We start from the raw sequence: 18,405 nt of genomic DNA, 5'->3' as shown, positions 1-18,405 counted from the left end.
CCCAGTGAGCCCTGTGGCCAGCCTTCCCAAAGCCTTCGGGAAACCAGCGGGAGGCTCAGCTGGGTGCAGAGAGGGAAGATCAGTACAGGGTCTCCCAGGAACTCAGAGCCAGGATGGGTTTCCTCGGGATAGATAACCAGCCTGCCCAAAGCTGGAGCTGCTCGGCCCCCAAACCCTCCAGCGGCTGCCTCCCGGAGATGAGTCTTCTCTGCACAGTGCAGACCCCTCGGTCTCCCTACAGATCAGTGTTGGGGGCTTATGAGAAGAGGCGGGGGAGGGTGTCTTTTGATGTCTGAAGAGCAGCTGGAGCCTGTAATCGCTGCCGAGGCAGAAACGGCTCACACCCACTGCGCGTGGTGCAAGGAGGGACAGAAGCCCATCGCAGGCGAGTCTCGCGGCTGGGCCCACACACGAGGATCGGGGCCCTGCTGCTCCCCACCCCCATGCCGGTGTTTTGACGTGACCGCAGGCGGAGGCTGAATAAAGAGACGTCATTTGGCAGCAGCCCGGCGTGCGCCTGAAGAGAGGATCGGGGAGGAGCGGACCGAGGAGTGGGGCTGCAGCCGAGCTGGGCAGGGTAGGGGCCAGGATTACAGCAGCTTCCAGTGGACGAGGGCAGAGAGTGGGAGCAATCCTGCCGCTACCGGCCTGAGGAGGAGCCCCCAGCAGAGGAGATTTGCATGCTGCTGCCGCCTGATGCCGAGGCGATTGCAGAAGGGACCTATGCAACCCAAACCCCTCCCCACCAAATCAAGGGCAGAGCGGGCCAAAGGGCTGGCTTGAGAGAGCCAGGAAGGCCACCCCGCGGCCTGGAGAGTTTGCAAAGAAGGGAGCAACGCTCCCCAGCTGGAGGACAGCGTCCCCGGGAGCTCCGCCTGCGCTAAGGGGCGCAAGGAGAAGGAAACACAGCCGCCTTCGCGCCCCACCGTGCGGGTCTGCGAGGCGCGGGGCGGGAGATGAAGGCTGCCCCGGGGAGCCGCCGCGCCGCGGGAACAGAACCAGCAGCTGGATTTCGCGCAGGGGCCGGATGGTTTCCGGGTAACAGATGGACGGTCTCGCACCCAGGTTGCAGGGGGAGGCGAACGTGCATGATGGATGGCGCGGGGCCGCCCTAGGGGATGGCCGGAGAGCTCTGTTGCAGGGGCTGGAAGATCTTGGGCAGCCGGGCTAATTGCAGCTAGGGGAAAGGAGCATGTATGTGAGTATTACCGGGGATCGATGTCCTGTATCCGGCGTTGGCTAGAGACATGATGATGATTTCAGCTCTTGTTTTCGGTGGGATCCCCAATGCAAACGATTTGCCAGATTATCAGGGCGCTTTCTTCTCTCATTGAGCATGGGCCTTCCAGCATATTTCTGGTAACCCCTTTGTGTATCCCCCCCCCCCGGCCATAAAATTAGAAACCAGTTTGCATTTTAATATAGGGGTAATTGCTTCAAATACGTCTACTTTAAGCAAATAGACTCCAGTTTTGATTGAGTTTTACGGCTCCTGTGGAAAGACAGTAAACAGAAACGCCTAATGCACCGCTTTACAGGCTGCACTCATGTTTTAAACTTTCCTTTTAAATAGCTGAGTAGTAGATGGCTTGGCAGAGCCCACCTAACAAGCAAGACACGGCCGTGCTAGAGGTATTACAGTAGTTGATCGCCTTGGCAGGTGTAAGGCAAGGGAAGTGGAGGTTATTTGTTTCCCCCCGAAGAGCATACATTTGTAGGCAATCCAGGCTACGCTGCTGGGTTGCCAAATCTGCAACATTCCCATGAAGTTCTGCACACAGCAAGCGAGCTTTTCATTGCTCAGAGGCGTGACAATAACAGCTCCAAACAGAAAGAAAGACAGAAAGAAGAGCAGCGCTAGCTAGTGGCCGTGATAGAAACTGCTCAACGTCCCTGACTCCGGCACTCTGGGGTGCTGCGTATTTCCCCTGCTAAAAATCTGCCGCCACGGGTTAAAGCAAATAAAATAGACAGTTGCACCCGTTGGGTTGTAGATCAGGCTTAGTCTGAAGCTCGGTCCCCTCCATCTCCTTGCAAAAACCAAGGGGAACGTATTAGGACAGGCGTGTTACAGTCCAGTCCTGGCTCCCCCACTCTCCAAGGCAGCAGGATCGACTGTGAGAGGAGCCACCGGCGATGGGCAGGGCAGGGGTTTGGGGTATGCATCTTATTACAAAGTAAATAGAGTAGCTGCCTGGGCGTCCAAGCGTTGGCGATAAAACCATTGTTAAGAGGTACAGAGTGGTACAGTGCACGGCCCCCACCATGAGCAGCAGAGAAACCAGCTGCCAACGCTGTCTAATCCATCATATTTACCAGGAATTGAAGCAAATCAAACAAAATTGGAGCAGACGCTAAACCGAACAAACATATTTTAGGCTGTGATCTGGGGGAGCTGCCCAAGAAAGGAAGTTCCAAAAGGATGAGCGCTCCGCTACAGAGCTTCTGCGGCCAGTCCTGGAACACACAATTCCAGGAACCAAATCTAGGGGGATCCCTGTTCATCTCCATTTACCATGGCAGGGTGTAAGATGAGAGGTGGGGGTGAGCCCGTGCCCAGCTGAAATGAACTGGAGGGAGGGCAGGGAGATGTTTGCTACTGGACAGAATATGGGCACAGAATGAATGGGATCAGCGCACCCATTTCAAGGTGAGCCTGAAGTGTATTGTGTTGACAATTATTCCTTATCCCTAAGCTTCCAACAATATTTTAATATCTATAAGATGCACTTATTAATCTCTAGGCAGTTTAAAGAAACCATAACTCCCCTTTGGACAAATGCACACTTATCAATCAATCAACCCTTTCAGAAAGAGAAGGCTAGGTAAACGTATTGGCCTTACATGTGTCCTGAAGGTCAAACTTGGGCTGTGTTAGGTAGGATTCCAGACTTGAGGACCCTCCTCCACTGCTAACACTCTGCTCCAAGGCATACAAAACTGACACTTGTATGTTAATTTAAATACAGCAAAACTGTATGTCAGCCATTGAGCAAACTTTAAACTGGCATATGCTTCTGATAAATTGGGAGTGTTTCATTAGCCTCAAACTGCCAGATGGCACTCCACACTTCCATAGCATTCTGCCATGCCAAGGTCTTATGTGAATGAATTTTTCCAAAGGTTTAGAAGGATCTGAAATCTTCCGAAAACAGGAGTTTGAATAAACAGTAAGCAAGCCTGGTATGAAGATGCAAAATGCTACTTTCCAAGCAAAATTCTGGAAGTTTTCCTGAGTAGCATTTAGATGGGAGGCTCTCGGGGAGAAAAAGCTCTGGAGAGTGCAGGTCTAATTAGTATTTTCCTTTCCATCTTCTGCTTTGCCATTGCCTTCTCTATTATTTCCTCATGCCAGTTAGACTCATAGACTAAGGTCAGAAGGGATCATCATGATCATCTCCTCATACCTCTTGCATAGTGCAAGCCACAGAACCTCAGCCACCCACTCCTGTAATAAGACTCCTAACCTCTGGCTACATTACTGAAGTCCTCAAATAATGATTTAAAAAGACTTGAAGTTACAAAGAATCCACCACTGGCACTGGTTTAAACCTGCAGAGGTGGCCCATGCTACAGAGGAAGGTGAAAAACTCCCCAGGGTCTCTGCCAATTCCTGCCATATTTGGGGTCAGTCAGTCAGTTAGACTCTGAGCATGTGGGCAAGACCCATCAGCCAGACACCTGGGAAAGAATTGTCTGTCCTAACTCAGAGCCAGAGGTGAAAGTAAGCCGGTACACCCCGGTACGGCATATCGGCAAGAGCCAGTGCGCCGTACCGGGTGGATCGGCTTCCCCAGGCGCAATTTAAAGGGCCTGCGGCTCCCAGCAGCGGCTGCAGCCCCCGGCCCTTTAAATTGCTGCCAGAGCCCTGCTGCCGGAGCCCTGGGGTAGTGGCGTCGGGACTGGGACAGCGATTTAAAGGGCCTGGGGCGGTAGCAGTGGCCGAGCCCTGGGCCCTTTAAATAGTCCCCGGAGCCCCGCTGCCGCTTCCCCAGGGCTCCTGCAGGCTCTGGGGACAATTTAAAGGGCCCGGGGCGGTAGTGGCAGCCGGAGCCCGTCCCCAGAGCCCTGCTGTGGAGCCCTGGGGAAGCGGTGGCGGGGCTCTGGGGACTATTTAAAGGGCCCAGGGCTACAGCTGCTGCTACCGCCTGGGCCCTTTAAAACGCTGCCAGAGTCCCCGGCTGCCGCTGTTACCCTGGGGAGGGGGAAGGAGGCACTTGCTGGTACAGGGTGGGCAGGGGCTGGCTCTAACCTTCCCCAGCCCCATCCCTTCTGCCCAAGGCCCCGCCCCTTCCAGGGGCCAGAGCCTAGCCCCATACCTGTAAGTCTAGTGTCCCATCATCAGCCATGGGAGATATTTGCAGCATGCAGTCATAGATCTTACCAAGCTCAGTCTTGAAGCCAGTTAGCTTTTTGCCTCCAATGCTCCCTGTGGAAGGCTGCTTTAGAACTTCACTCCTTTGATTATTATAAACCTTCATCTAATTTCAAGCCTAAATTTGTTGATGGCCAGTTTATAAGCTGTCACGGGATAAGAGGGAAGGTTCTCTTATGGATTGGTAACTGCTTAAAAGATAAAATACAAAGGGTAGGAATAAATGGAGAGGGGTAAATAGTAGTGTGGCCCAAGGGTCTGTACTGGGACCAGTCAGTCCTATTCAACATATTCATAAATGATCTGGAAAAAGGGGTAAACAGTGAGGTGGCAAAATTTTCAGATGATACAAAACTACTCAAGATAGTCAAGTCCAAAGATGACTGTGAAGAGCTACAAAAGGATCTCTCAAAACTGGGTGACTGGGCAACAAAAATGGCAGATGAAATTCAACGTTGATAAATGCAAAGTACTGCACCTTGGAAAACATAATCGCAGCTATACATATAAAATGTAGGGTCTAAATTAGCTGTTGCCACTCAGGAAAGAAATCTTGGAGTCATTGTGGATAGTTCAATGTGCAGCAGCAGTCAAAAAAGTGAACAGGATGTTGGGAATCATTAAGAAAGGGATAGATAATAAGACAGAAAAGATCATCTTGCCTCTCTATAAATCCATGGTACACCCACATCTTGAATACTGGGATGTGGTCACCCCCTCTTAAAAAAAGATATATTGGAATTGGAAAAGGTTCAGAAAAGGGCAACAAAAATGATGAGGGGTATGGAACGGCTTCTGTAGGAGGAGAGATTAATAAGACTGGGACTTTTCAGGTTGGAAAAGAGATGACTAACGGGCGATACGATGGAGGTCTATAAAATCATAACTGGTATGGAGAAAGTAAATAAGGAAGTGTTATTTATTCCTTCTCATAACACAAGAACTAGGGTTCACCCGAGCGCTAGCTCCACAGCTCCCATTGGCTGGGAATCACAGCCAATGGGAGCTGTGGGGGCAGCACCTGCAGGTGGAGGCAGAGCACAGAGCCGCGCCTCTGCCTAGGAGCAGCTGGCACAGGTCACTGCTTGCCGGGAGCCATCCAAGGTGAGCAGCCCCCTGATCCAGCACTCTGTACCTCCTCCCTGCTGCCCCTCCCGCACCCAAACTTCCTCCCTCTTAGTTAACGGGCGTTTTTCACTTACAGGCACCCCCTCATTCCTCCAACATACCGGATAAAATAGCTTTTACTGTAAATTCATGGAGGATAGGTCCATCAATGGTTATTAGCCAGGATGGGCAGGGATGGTGTCCCTAGCCTCTGTTTGCCAGAAGCAGGAAATGGGCAACAGGGAATGGATTACATGATGATTACCTGTTCTGTTCATTCTCTCTGGGGCACCTGGTATTGGCCCGTCGGAAGACAGGATAACTGGGCTAGATGGACCTTTGGTCTGACCCAGTATGGGCGTTCTTATATCCATTTGTTCTTGTTCATTTACAGTTTTATGCTTAGTATATATTTAAATTAGTATGTTGCTACAAAATGGTGGATGCAGCTCTGGGGAGGCATTTCCTCCTACCTGTAGGAGGAAAGGGTGTTATTAACGATAAATTAGAAGGGTCTCACTAAAGGATTGTTACAGATACAGGCGCAATAAAACGTGCTTGGGCTATGTATTAGTTTAATCAGACTTTCATTTTCCCAGATCTATGTATTTGTTATATTGATTTTTAACTGTTACTTTAAGACCCAAAGTCTGCCTTTCATAATTACATAAGAGTACCTGTGAGATATGCACACAGCAAATACTATACAACTTTAGAGATGGTCAAATTGCCCTGCGCCCCCAAAGCAGCCCCAAGATTGGCATGTCTGTTCCTTCCTCAGGCAGGCACCCTCCATCTCTGCTTTCTTCTCTATGGGAAAATTCAAGAGAAGCTGCGTAAAGAGAACCTCATGAGTTTCTGGCTGGTAGGTGGATATTTCCTTGTAGCAGCATGATTTCATCCTAAATTTTTACCACAGTACAGATTGTAAAAATTGAGGAGAGGACCTTATTATATAGCTCCAGGTCGTAAGAGCACTATGATGCAAAATTTGCACATTGAATCACTTTTTATGAACAAAGACTTTTGAACAGTGCCCCAGAGATAGATTAGAGTAGGAAGTTATGCTTGAACAGAGTACATAAATTCAAAGGTAAGAAATAGAAAGTGAGATACAGAAGGGAAAAATGATCAGGCAACCCTGCATTCTTCAACCCCTGACAGGCTCGTGGCTAATTTCCCAGCTGCCAGCAGGGAACCCAACCAGAAAAACCCTCTGCAACTGTGCCAGCCAAGGAATCGGACGCCCAACAAGATGCTGCTGCTGGAAAAGATATTCTACAGCTTGGCTTCTGTGCAGGACAGCTGTCAAACTTGGTCCATCTGTAGCTACAGCTGTTGATTCCATTGCTGAAGGAAAGGAGCAGGCAGAAGACAAATAGGGGGTTTCCACAGGACTAACAGGGTCAGAAGTACTGTCAAGTCAGCATCGCAATTACAGGGTTGTGTCAACTTTTTTTAAATTGCACAGTTTAAAGTGTGCTTTGCTCGCTCACTCAGTAGATGCCCAAATGTAATGGGTGAAATAACATGATGGTTCAGGAATAATTCCTCTGCACCGACATTCAGAATAGAGAAGCAAGAACTCATAGTTTCTTCTGACATTTTAAAGAAACCACCATGACCTTATTGGTCCCCTTTCAGTATATCAGTCACTACAGATGAGACCTCTATAGCTCCTGACGTGGCAAATGTACACATATTGATCAGTTAAATAGAGCTGTGAAGTTGAAAGGGAAAGAAAATAGCATTTTCCATACACATTTACCCCTAAAAATTAAAACAAGGGCATCAAATATTTGATACAGGATACATTTCAGACTGAACTACAAGTGTGTGGAATTAATTCAGCATTAAAACAGATACTTTGATGGTACAGGCTGTAGTTATTTAAAACTACAGTAATTAGATTTTATAAACCAATAGTCCTCATATCACTTAAGTATTTAACAAAGTTATCCCCAATTCTGTTTTCCAAAAGTTGTTCCAGTCCACTATTTTGAATTAAAATTGGACATTGTGGAAGAGAAATCGACCCATTTCAACACTGCTGTTCTCAAGGTTCTTTGTCCACCTTTCCCAGTTATTTATACAAGTTAGTCTACTAAAGTCACAGGCCCCAGTTGCTGAGTTTATGATGTAAGCTTACCTGCAGAGATTAGTTCCCTTCAGTGACAAATATTGTAAAAAACAGTTTGGTGCCCTAAGAAAAGAACAGGGACCAACTAAATAGTGTCCCAAATCTTACCATTTTCATCACAAGTTTCACTCGTGTTTCATAAAGCCCCAGCTCCTGAAGTAGGCAAGTACATGAGAATCTCAGCTCCCTCTCCCCCTCTGCCTATTCTCCCCATAAATTGCCAGCCTTCACTGGTGTGGAGGAAAATGTGAATGCTAAGGGCTCCACAGATAAATAAAAAATGCCCCAAATTTAGTTATTTTTTAAAAATCTCATGATTTTTAATACTTGGCATTGGGGATACTGAAGAATAATACTGTAAACATCTATCTCCAGAGGGCTTCACACATACAGGAAAATGTGCCATCACTGTTACAAGCCATCAGTTTCTACAACCGTAGCACCTCATTTCCCATATGCATTCAAGGCTTTTGAAACTGGTATTTATTAAATTGATTTGGGTCTACGCTAGACCTTGACAATCCAAGCCTGGCTGTATTTTACAGCTAGGACGATCTATAACAGTGGTTCTCAACCAAAAGTGACTGTACCCCTGGTGGTACACAGAGGTCTTCCAAGGGGGACATCAACTCATCTAGTTATTTTTCTAGTTTTACAATGGCTATATAAAAAGCACTAGCAAAGTCAGTACAAAATTAAAATTTCAGAGACTTATTTATACTTCTCTATATATAATATACACTGAAATGCAAGTACAATATTTATATTCCAGTTGATTTCTTTTATAATTATATGGTAAAAATGAGGAAGCAAGCACTTTTTCAATGCTGTGACACCTTTGTATTTTTATGTCTGATTTTGTAAGCAAGTAGTTTAAGTGAGGTGAAACTTGGGGGGTACTCAAGAGAAATCAGACTTCTGAAAGGGGTACAGTAATCTGGAAAGATTAAGAGCCACTGATCTACAAGGCCTTCAGCAGTATGACTGCAGGTATGAGAAGAAATGAAGGATAAATCCATCGTGACACAAATATTCCTGTTTGGATAAAAGATTATTGAAGCATTTAAATTACATCGTCAATTCATTTAGAATCAGAAAATAAATTAATCTCAAGTTTCCAGATGTCTTATTTCTTAATTTGTCAAGACATTTGGGGGGCGAGGGGTGGAGGATGTCTTCATTAGCGTTAAACTTGCTACACGGAGCATTGAGAAAATGTCAATATCACATCAGAGAAAGAAGTGTGCATACTACAAGAATGATGGAGAAGGGCTTTAGAATACAACAGCAGAAATCTGTGATTTAATAGATATGAAATCAGTTTAAATTTGTATTATCTTCAAAAACAAATAATGGAATATAAAGGAGGCTAAAGACCCTTTACTTTACTAGGTTTTTACCTGGAAATCAATTTCTCTTACATATAAGAAATAGTACTTAGCAGTATGGATTTTTGAGTCTCATCCAAATGCAGAATGACTGCCGTACACACAAAACAATTGTTTATCAAAAATGTCACAAAGATTTTTGTTAAACCCACAAACTGGAAATAAATAATTGCATGATATGCCAGTTTCACTATCAAGGAAATGATTTGTGTATTTAAGGTGTTTTAAACATGGAAACCATAAACATAGAAAAATAGATTGTCTAGTCAGTCTCCTGGTTAGTATACCTAGCAGGTGTTTTCTCACTATTGTTAATGATTCTCTGAACATCCAAAGCAAACTAACATTATTGTATATGGCTCTAATCCTGCAGACACTTGCCCATGTCAGTAGTTTTACACTTCTGAATAGCCTCATTAAACTGACCACAAATTTGCTGGATTGGGGCCTGAAGTGTTTTAAAACTAATTCAAATCTTTGTTAATGTGAAAGACAAAAATGACTTGTGTCCTTCCTAACCAAAATAAGCATCTCCTGTTCTTCTTGGCTCTAGAAACAGCCATCTCAAGAACAGGGAAGGATACGCTTGTTGTGGAAGTCAAGCTGTACTGCAAAATTAAAGATCAACTTGCTGAGGGATAAGCACTTCATACATTGACTCTCTGTGCTAAAGACTCAAATGTTGTAGGGAATGAGTGGTAGGGTAGATCTCCCTGGGTACTTGGGTAGGCTTTTATGCCTACATACACAGAAACAAAAGTACTTGAGTACTTATAGCCCTACTCTCAGTTTTCTCTCTTTCATCTCTGCTTCCAGTCTAGCTTGACTCATTGTACCAGTAGTCATAAGGGCAAGAAAAAAGGGCCAAGTCCAGCAAGCTCCTACTCCGTTATGGTAATAGGAGTGCTAAATGTCCAGGCCCTACCTGCGAAAGAGAGACTGCAGGGTTACGAACAGTTGGTCGGTCAATCCACTGGCGAACGAGCCTGCTCATGTCCACAGGCACAATGCGCTGCCCCTCTTTTTCAGCAAACTCAAAATCTTCCACAGGACAATGAGTGCAAATGTCTAACCTCCCACCCCCTTCACCAAAGCCTCTAGCTTTGTACATGAAGGTCCTTGGCTCCTGGCAATAGTACAGATAAGAAGGTGCAATGCCAACTATCTAGCACATGCTGCCACCCCTCTTGAAGTTATTTATAATGCTGGCTTCAGGGGAATGGTCTTTCATAGAACAAGGAAGGAAAGAAGCAGCTCGTATTGCAGCATTTAGAAGAAATATTTGCGTAATTATACATTTGTGTCTACCATTTATTGATCTTCATTTTAAAATTAAGTATTAGTAAAATGAGTTCAGCTGTAGTATAATGGACAATACAAACACTGATCCTTCAGCCTGGTCCAATTCCTACTGAACTCAGTGGAAAGACTCATTAACTTTAGTGGCAGCTGGCCCCTAGTTCTTGTACATTTGCTAAAATGTTTGACTACTAGTTAACTGATTACATCTCAAATAAAAAGTCAGTGAAAAAGTCTGTGCACCCAGTCTCCAACTAAAGTACTTGCAACTTCTGAATTGCAATGTTCAGCAAATTTCTACAGAAACAGAGAACAGTCTCACTCACCTCTTTTTGTAAGTAGGAAAAACAAGTAAGTGCTGCAAAAAGACTTGGCAACAGAAGAATTCTTGCACTGGCAAACTAGCTCATTGCAAACAACTCTAACTCTTGAAGGAAAAACTGAAACCTCTCTGTGAGGCTTAACTGCATAAATGATCACATGATATTAAGCACTTGCCACCACATTTAATTGCAATGGGCTGTGTTTGAGCCAAGTAGTGGTATAGCCCCTGCATGCTTCACATTTGTAACAGTTGTGACAGTAGCAGTAAAGGGAGTAAACGCAATAGCCCAAACCAATTTCTTGCTTCAGTAATTGATTGTTTAATTACAATTGGAGTCACTGAACTAACAGTCTATTCAGGGAGACAAGTGCTCCTAATTTTGTTACCTTTTGCCCAACCTGCTGTGCTGAGCAAAATGAGGACAATTTTTGTATAAAGCAAATAGAGCAAGTAACTTCTATAGCAATTTGCATCTTAAAAATACTTTACACACATTACTTAACCTTCCTCAGACCCCACTATGACAGGTGAGTGTTATTCCCTTTTTACAGGTGGGGAGAAAGAGGCACAGAGAAATTAAATGACTTTTTCAAGGTCACAGAGTTCCTGACCAATACTCAGAATCATAGACATGAGAGCTTGAAGGGACCGTGAGAAGTCATTGAGTCCAAGCCCCTGAAGAGGCAGGGCCAAGTAAACCTAGGCCATCCCTGACAGGTCCAGCCTGTTCTTACAAAACCTCCTGTGATGGGGATTCCACATTCCTTGGAAGCCTATTCAGAGCTTAACTACCCTTACCATTAGGAAGTTTTTCTTAATATCTAACCTAAGTCTCCCTTGCTGAAGACTAAGCCCATTACTACTTGTCCTACCTTCAGTGACATGGAGAACAGTTGATCACAGTCCTCTTTATAAGTCAACATACCTGAAGACTGTAATCAGGCCCCCCACAGTCTTCTTTTCTCAAGACTAAACGTGCCCAGTTTTTTAAACCTTTCCTCGTAGGTCAAGTTTTCAAAGCTTTTTATCATTTTTGTTGCTCTCCTCTGGACTCTCTCCAGTTTGTCCAAATCTTTCCTCAAGTATGACACCCGAATTGGACACAGTACTTCAGCTGAAGCCTCACCAGTGCCCAGTAGAGCAGGAGAATTAGCTCCTGTCTCTTACATACAACACTCCTGTTAATAAATCAGAGAATGATATGAGCCATTTTTGTAACTTCACATTGTTGACTCATCTTCAATTTGTGATCCACTATAACCTCCAGATCTACCACCTAGCCAGTTATTCCCCATTTTGTAGCTGTGAAGTATTTAGCACTTTATCTTTACTGAATTTCATCTTTTTGATTTCAGACTAATTCTTTGTCAAAGTTGTTTTGAATTCTAATCCTGTCCTCCAAAGTGCTTGCAACCCCTTCCAGGTTGGTGTCATCCACAAATTTTCTAAGTATACTTACCACTCCATTATCCAAGTTATCAGTGAAAATATTCAGTAGTACCAGACCCAGGACTGACTCCTGCAGGATCCCAATAGATACATCGCCCAGTCTAATAGCAAATCATTGATAACTACTCTGTGTACAGTCATTCAACCAGTTGTGCACCCACCTTATAGTAATTTTATCTAGACCACATTTCCCTAGTGTCTCTTTCTCAAAAATACATTAGCTGAGGTTTGCTCTTTTTTCTGAATCTGAACAATCATGAACACATAGCCCTATTCTTAATTCATCTGGTTTCTTCTAGTGATCTTTCAAAGTGATGTGTGAGTACAAAAACTAAATAAAATGAAAAAATTAAAGTTCAAATGCAATTGCTCCTTCAGACTATATAAAGAAATTTGTTTAATGAACAGAATTCTATAAATAGTAACTTTCTGTAACAGTTCTCAGAACAATCTTACCCACTTAAGTAGTAGCAGTACCACTACCAAAAATGCAAATTCTTAAAAACAAAAAAAAACCCGAACAAAACACCACACATCCAGAGTGAAAAATAACTAACTGTCTCCTTACCCCAACATACACAATATTTACATTTTCCAGTGGGATGTCTTTAAATGCAGATACAGCACACATTGAAACCCATTACAAACATTAGAAGCAATTTTCAAGTGAACTGCAAATTTTTTCTGGAAGATTGGATTGTTGATTCCATTACCTCTACATGATGCCATGGTTGAGAAATATTTTCCCCATTCTACATCTATTCCATCTTGTCATTTAGTAATGTTCTTTCACTAAACAGCAGAGACGAGTTTCCAAAATTTTAATTATAACTGCAAAAGGAACATAAAATATAAATTTGCATTATATCTGGGATTGATCAGAAAGATGCTTTAGTTCAAATCTGTCACTTCCTTTTGGACTGGGTAGAAGGGAAGAAAGTAATAAGCAAAGGGAATTACAGTGAAAACTAATAGAAACACAAGCCTTTTCCACCAATTGAATTAGAAAATTCAAACAGTACTTTGCCAAACAAGTTTCAATATGTGATCCACGAAATTGCAGTTCCCCACAGAAGTGTTGCATTCCTAGAATATCCTAATGCCCTTCTGTTGTATAGAGAGTCAGTTACACAGATAAGACAGTATTTACAAGAGACCCAGGATTGGCAGCTCCTACTCCTGGATTAACAGATACATTAAAGTCCTTTAACCATTCATAGCTCATCGTGTTTTGCAGGGTCCATGCTGGGTTTAATGAAAACTCCTTCCATTGCCATCCAGTAGTTGTGATGATTAGGAGAAGTCATGCCATGAACTTCCCGTTGGCCTCTGATTGGGTGGCCATATTGTTCTCCCGTTATTGAAAGGAATACGTCAGTTCCTATGTGCTTGAAACGCACTGCATCCTCCCGCTCCCAGTGTGTCCCACTGCACTGTACGGTCCATATATCCAAGTCATCTCCTTCACCATCATCACCAAAGGCACTTACTTCCTGAATTAGAAATAAGGGAACACCAATGATACTTAAGACACCAATCACTCAGCCAGTAGGGGGAATTGTAAAGGCAAGGGTAGGTGGGAAACAAAAAGTGATGTTGTATTGCTTTTGTGGCAATGGATCTAACCCAGATGGGATAATTTGCCCCCTCTATAGTCCAGAGGGGAAGTGCCAAAAATAAAGGCATTATGAACAAAAATAAAACAAGGGAAACGGGAGGACAATCCTTTTGAGGAAAAAAACCCTTGAAAACTAAAGAACAAAATACTCCTCAGATACAGGGCTCACCTTCCTTCCTCTCAGCAAGATAGTATGGTATCAATCAGGTATTTACTGGTAAGTCATTCTTTTGAAACATTTCCTCTCAGTCATTTATTTTATTACTACTTATATCGCAGTAGTGCCTAGAGACCCCATTGTGTGAGGCACTGTACAAACACATAGTAAAAAGACAGACCCTTCTCAAAGAGCTTAGAAGCTAAGCAGACAAGACAAATGGTGGGAGACCATGTAACTTGCCAAGGTCGCACAATAGGTCTGCGACCAAGTCAGAAATAGAACCCAGGTCTCATGTATCCCAATCTAATGTCCTATCCACCATACGATGCTTCCTCTCAGGAAGGAACACTCCAGTGAGTACTTATGGAAACCCACAACACCTACATAAGAAATTTACTTTAAAAAGTATTTTCAAATTTTGCAGAAGTACTTGGCTAAATGATGAGGGAGGGAGCCGGGAGGACTAAGAAGGGGAAACGTTGATCTTCAGAGAAATACAAAGATGAAGTGTGTAAGTGTGACTGTGGAAGCAAAGGGTTCTTTTGATGGGGTGGGCAGAGAGCAAAATGAGGACAGAGAGACACTTAGGGTATGTCTACACAGCAGTTGGGAGGGTGCTTCCCAGCATGATTAGACAGACACGTGGTACCTCTACTCAAGCTAGTGCACTAAAATTAGTAGCATGGCTAAAGAGCGGCGTAGGTGGTGGCTTGGGCTAGCTGCCTGAATAAAATTCTGCCTGACCCCTGGATACGTACTCAGGCAGGTAGCCCAAGCCACTGCAGCCACATTGCTATTTTTAAATTTGCTAGCTTGAGCTGAACAAGTGTGTGTCTGTCTACCTGCACTGGGATGCACCCTTCCAACTATGTGTAGATATACCGCCAAGTGACTTGCCCAAGCTCATGCAAAAAGTCTGAGACAGAGTAGGTCTCATGAGTCCCTGGCTAGCATCCAAACTCCTGGACCATGACTGCTCCAAATTAGGGTGAAGACCATTTTAGACACTTTTTCCATATACAAGAGAAATTTATAAAGCACAAGCTTTGAGGGCACCACCATCTTACCTGATTATTGGACAGCGGTGACGGGAAGTGATGGGTGTGTAAGTTTTTTCCTGTGTTAACATGGGTAAGTCGTATTGCTTGCCCACACTTCACTGGTGTTCCTCGTTGGCAGGTGTCGTCATTTTTCCCTCGAATCCGCCAGTAACTGTTAGCATCATCTGAAGCTTCAACTCCAGTCACCGATTGCTGTCCACTTCCTGTTTGAAAATAATTTAAAAAATGGTGGTTGACCTAACCCACCTTTCACCAGTTCAGGGAATCAAAAATACTTTACTACTAAAGAGCATCAATCTATTCAGACTAATAATTGGAGAGGAACAGCAAAGGAGGGTTACAAGACTAATTTCCCTCCTCACCCTATTTTTACACCACTCCTGTCACTAGTACAGCTTCTAGATCAACATCCTCACCTGTGATGCAAACCCAGAAAAAAAAATATATACTGAACTGTTGAGAAGCAGAAGAGACACTAATACACAAATATTACCAGGGGATGCCAGGATTTTCATAGGTGTTGTGCCCTAACAGCTCCCCTATTGACTTCAATGGGAGTTGCAGGTACTCTGCACCTTAGAACAGTGGTTCTCAATCAGGGGTCTGGGCCCCCAAGGAGGTTTCAGGGGGGCTGCCAAGCATGGCCAGCATTAGACTTGCTGGGGACCAGGGTAGAAAGCCAAAGCCCCACCGCATGGGGTTGAAGCCTGGGCCCTAAGCCCCACCACCTGGGGCTGAAGCCAAAGCCGGAGCAATATTGTTTTTTGTTTTGTTTGGGGGGGTGGGAGGGGGGCATGGCATGAGGCCGCAGGCAATTGCTCTGCTTTATATCCCCTAACCCCAACCCTGGCTTTTATATGCAGAAAGCCAGTGGCACAGGTGGGCCGTGGAGTTTTTAAATGGCATGTTGAGGGGGCCTCAGAAAGAAAAAGGTTGAGAACCCCTCCCTGCCTTAGGAGATCAGGTTCTGAAGATGTAGAAACAGAACACGGCTCATTAAATTAAGCATTTTTAAATTAAAGTCTCTGTTGCCTATGGCTCCAGACCCCCTTGTGGATGCCCCCTAACTGTTCTGTGTGGCTCAGTCCTGGATATTTGCTTACTGCTACTAAGGAAAGAGTAACGCTCCGTGGTAAGTGTGCTGCATGTGAGAATTAGCTGGTGATGTGCCTCTCCATGTGAAAACCGAAACCCGTGAGATACTAACAGGAGACTTTTGCATTTTCTCCCCCCCCCCCCCCCCGGGCTTTGTGCCAGAGGCATTTAACCATGGAAGCGGCCCTTCCTTCCACCCTCTTCCTTCGCTCTCATGCGAGCCCACTGAGCAGCACTGGCCTAGCAGCAGACTTCTTCAGGCGCCAGCCTCCCTCCCCCACATCTCCTGCCCCGCGCCCCCGCCCGCTCACCGCCGCCTCGGCCAGCTCCTCCCCACGGGGCTCCACCCGCGCCCCTCAGCAGCTGCGGGGCGCGCCTGGGCCAGCGCGTCAGCCCCGCGGGCAGGGCCCCGCCAGGGCTCCCCTCTCACCCCGGGCAGCCGATTCCGGGCCGCTGGGTCGCGCCCCGTCCCAGGGCCGGGCTCTGGCCCTTAGCCCACCCCGGACACCTCGCCGACATCCCCATCGCCCTCCTGCAGTCCCCGCCTCCGCGTTCTCCCGCGCTACCCACCCTCCGCCCCCTTCCGCAGCCCGGCGCGCCGGACCCCTCCCCCGCCTCCCCCTCAGGCCGCCCCCGCTCTCCGGCCCCGCTCCTCACCCGATCCGTACTTGACCTCATGCGAGTGCAGCCGCACGTTGTGGCGGGTGTTGAGCAGCTTCAGCACCGACCCGCAGGTAACAGCGCCCGGCCCGGGCTCGCTGCCGCGGCCCGGCTCGCACAGCAGCGCCAGGAGCAGCAGGAGGCAGCGGCGCCGCATCTCTCGTCAGCCCGGCGGCCCCGACGCCCGGCGGCTCCACACAGCCAGCCAGCCAGCCAACCCGCTTCCGCAACCGACCGGCACCCCGCTTCCGCATCCTGGCCAATCATACGACGCCAGCACTGCAGCCTGCCAATCCCCGCCCGCCTCTCTTCCAACGTCGCCTCCGCATTGGGCCGCCACCTGCGGACCGCGCAAAGCGTCCACGAAGGAGGAGCCTATTGGGCTACGGACGATGCCGAGACGACCAATCAGAAGAGGCGGCGTGGCACCTCGCAGGCTACGGACCCAGAGGGGAACTAAAAGTTGGAGTCGAAGGGAATTAGTCAGTGGGGCCTGGCTGCCTGGGGGCAGGTGGGAGCTCGCAGGTGGGGTGGACCTTAGATACGTGGGGTTACCTCATGGACAGTCTCTGCTATAGGGATTGGCAGCAACAAGAGGCCCAATTGTCATCCCTTGCGGTGCCATGCAGCCAACACACCCCAAAACATCAGTGTGTTACCCCTGTGCCTTGCCACCTTCCCCTGGCACCCACCCACCCATCACGCAAAGCATCAGCATGCCTCAAGGCGAGGCGGTGACACCGCATCAGCATCACTCCCCGTTCATGGGAACATCAGCATACTGTGATGCAACACCATGAGTAGAGTTGATCTGACTTTTTTTTATCCACTGAAAATCCCTACCTTTCAAAAAATAAAACAACCTCTCCCCCCAAACTGGACAATTTTCAGTTTTCAGACAAAAAACCCAACACAAAACTAAAGAGATTTTTTTGAGGAGAGCAGGCACGTTCTGCTAAAATATTTGTTTAGTTGAAACCCCAAGTTTCAGTTACAAAAATGTCAATGGAAAGTTTTTGACCAGCTCTAAATGATAAGGCGAAAACGGGACCCTCAAATGCCCTGGCAATGAAACTGGGTTATTAAATAACATGGCATCCTGGAAATAACGGTTCCAAGAAGTTCAGTGAGCCTCTCTGACACATAGCTCTTGTCGTTCACTATGCCACATTTAACAAAGGGCTGAAAAGAAAAGCCAAAATATTGTAATGGATTGGTTGGTATGCGTGTGTACCACTGCCCCTGTACTGGATAAAATCAGCTTCTCAACCATGTGGCATAGCCAACATATTGCTAACTGCTAATAATGACTTTCATTCAGCTCAAGTGATTGTGTGCCTGTGCTTTCAGAGCAGAAAGGTCACATTTTTGTCCCAAGTGCTACTATGAAGTTATTGTAACATAAAGCAATTATTAAATTATAAAAACTATAACAGAAAGGTAGTGTGTATAGAAAGTGACTGAGACAATGAATGGATCCTTTTTCACTCCTAGTGCAGTTTTGCAGACTGAAGCAAATTTTCTTTCCTTACATGGTTCTGGAAAGAAGAAGAATGAGTTTCTCATCACTTTATCTACAGGAGCACCTGGGTCAAGAGGTGACACTGAGGGAACTATTATATGGGCTTTCTTAGGTATTCATCTGACAGTGGATACAGGGCCTGTACAACATACCATGTTCATTGTTGCATGGTGTGAGGATGCCAAGCTACTAATTTAATGCTCCTA

The 18,405-nt window shown here is 45.9% G+C and overlaps 1 protein-coding gene across 1 annotated transcript; it reads right to left on the bottom strand.

Moving 5' to 3' along the window:
- Positions 1–11,453: 11,453 nt before the first annotated feature.
- SDF2L1 (stromal cell derived factor 2 like 1) lies at positions 11,454–16,924 on the bottom strand. The gene is made up of 3 exons (XM_074972357.1): positions 16,675–16,924; positions 14,929–15,125; positions 11,454–13,576 (listed from the first exon to the last, which is right to left on the bottom strand). Exons 1-3 carry the CDS (start codon positions 16,832–16,834, stop codon positions 13,298–13,300), a joined length of 636 nt encoding a protein of 211 aa, XP_074828458.1. The 5' UTR covers positions 16,835–16,924; the 3' UTR covers positions 11,454–13,297.
- Positions 16,925–18,405: the final 1,481 nt, after the last annotated feature.

This window comes from Natator depressus, chromosome 15, assembly GCF_965152275.1.
Source record: "Natator depressus isolate rNatDep1 chromosome 15, rNatDep2.hap1, whole genome shotgun sequence".
Lineage (NCBI taxonomy): Eukaryota > Metazoa > Chordata > Testudines > Cheloniidae > Natator > Natator depressus.
The sequence above is the reverse complement of the archived record's forward strand: the minus strand, read 5'-3'. Positions and strand labels throughout refer to the sequence as shown.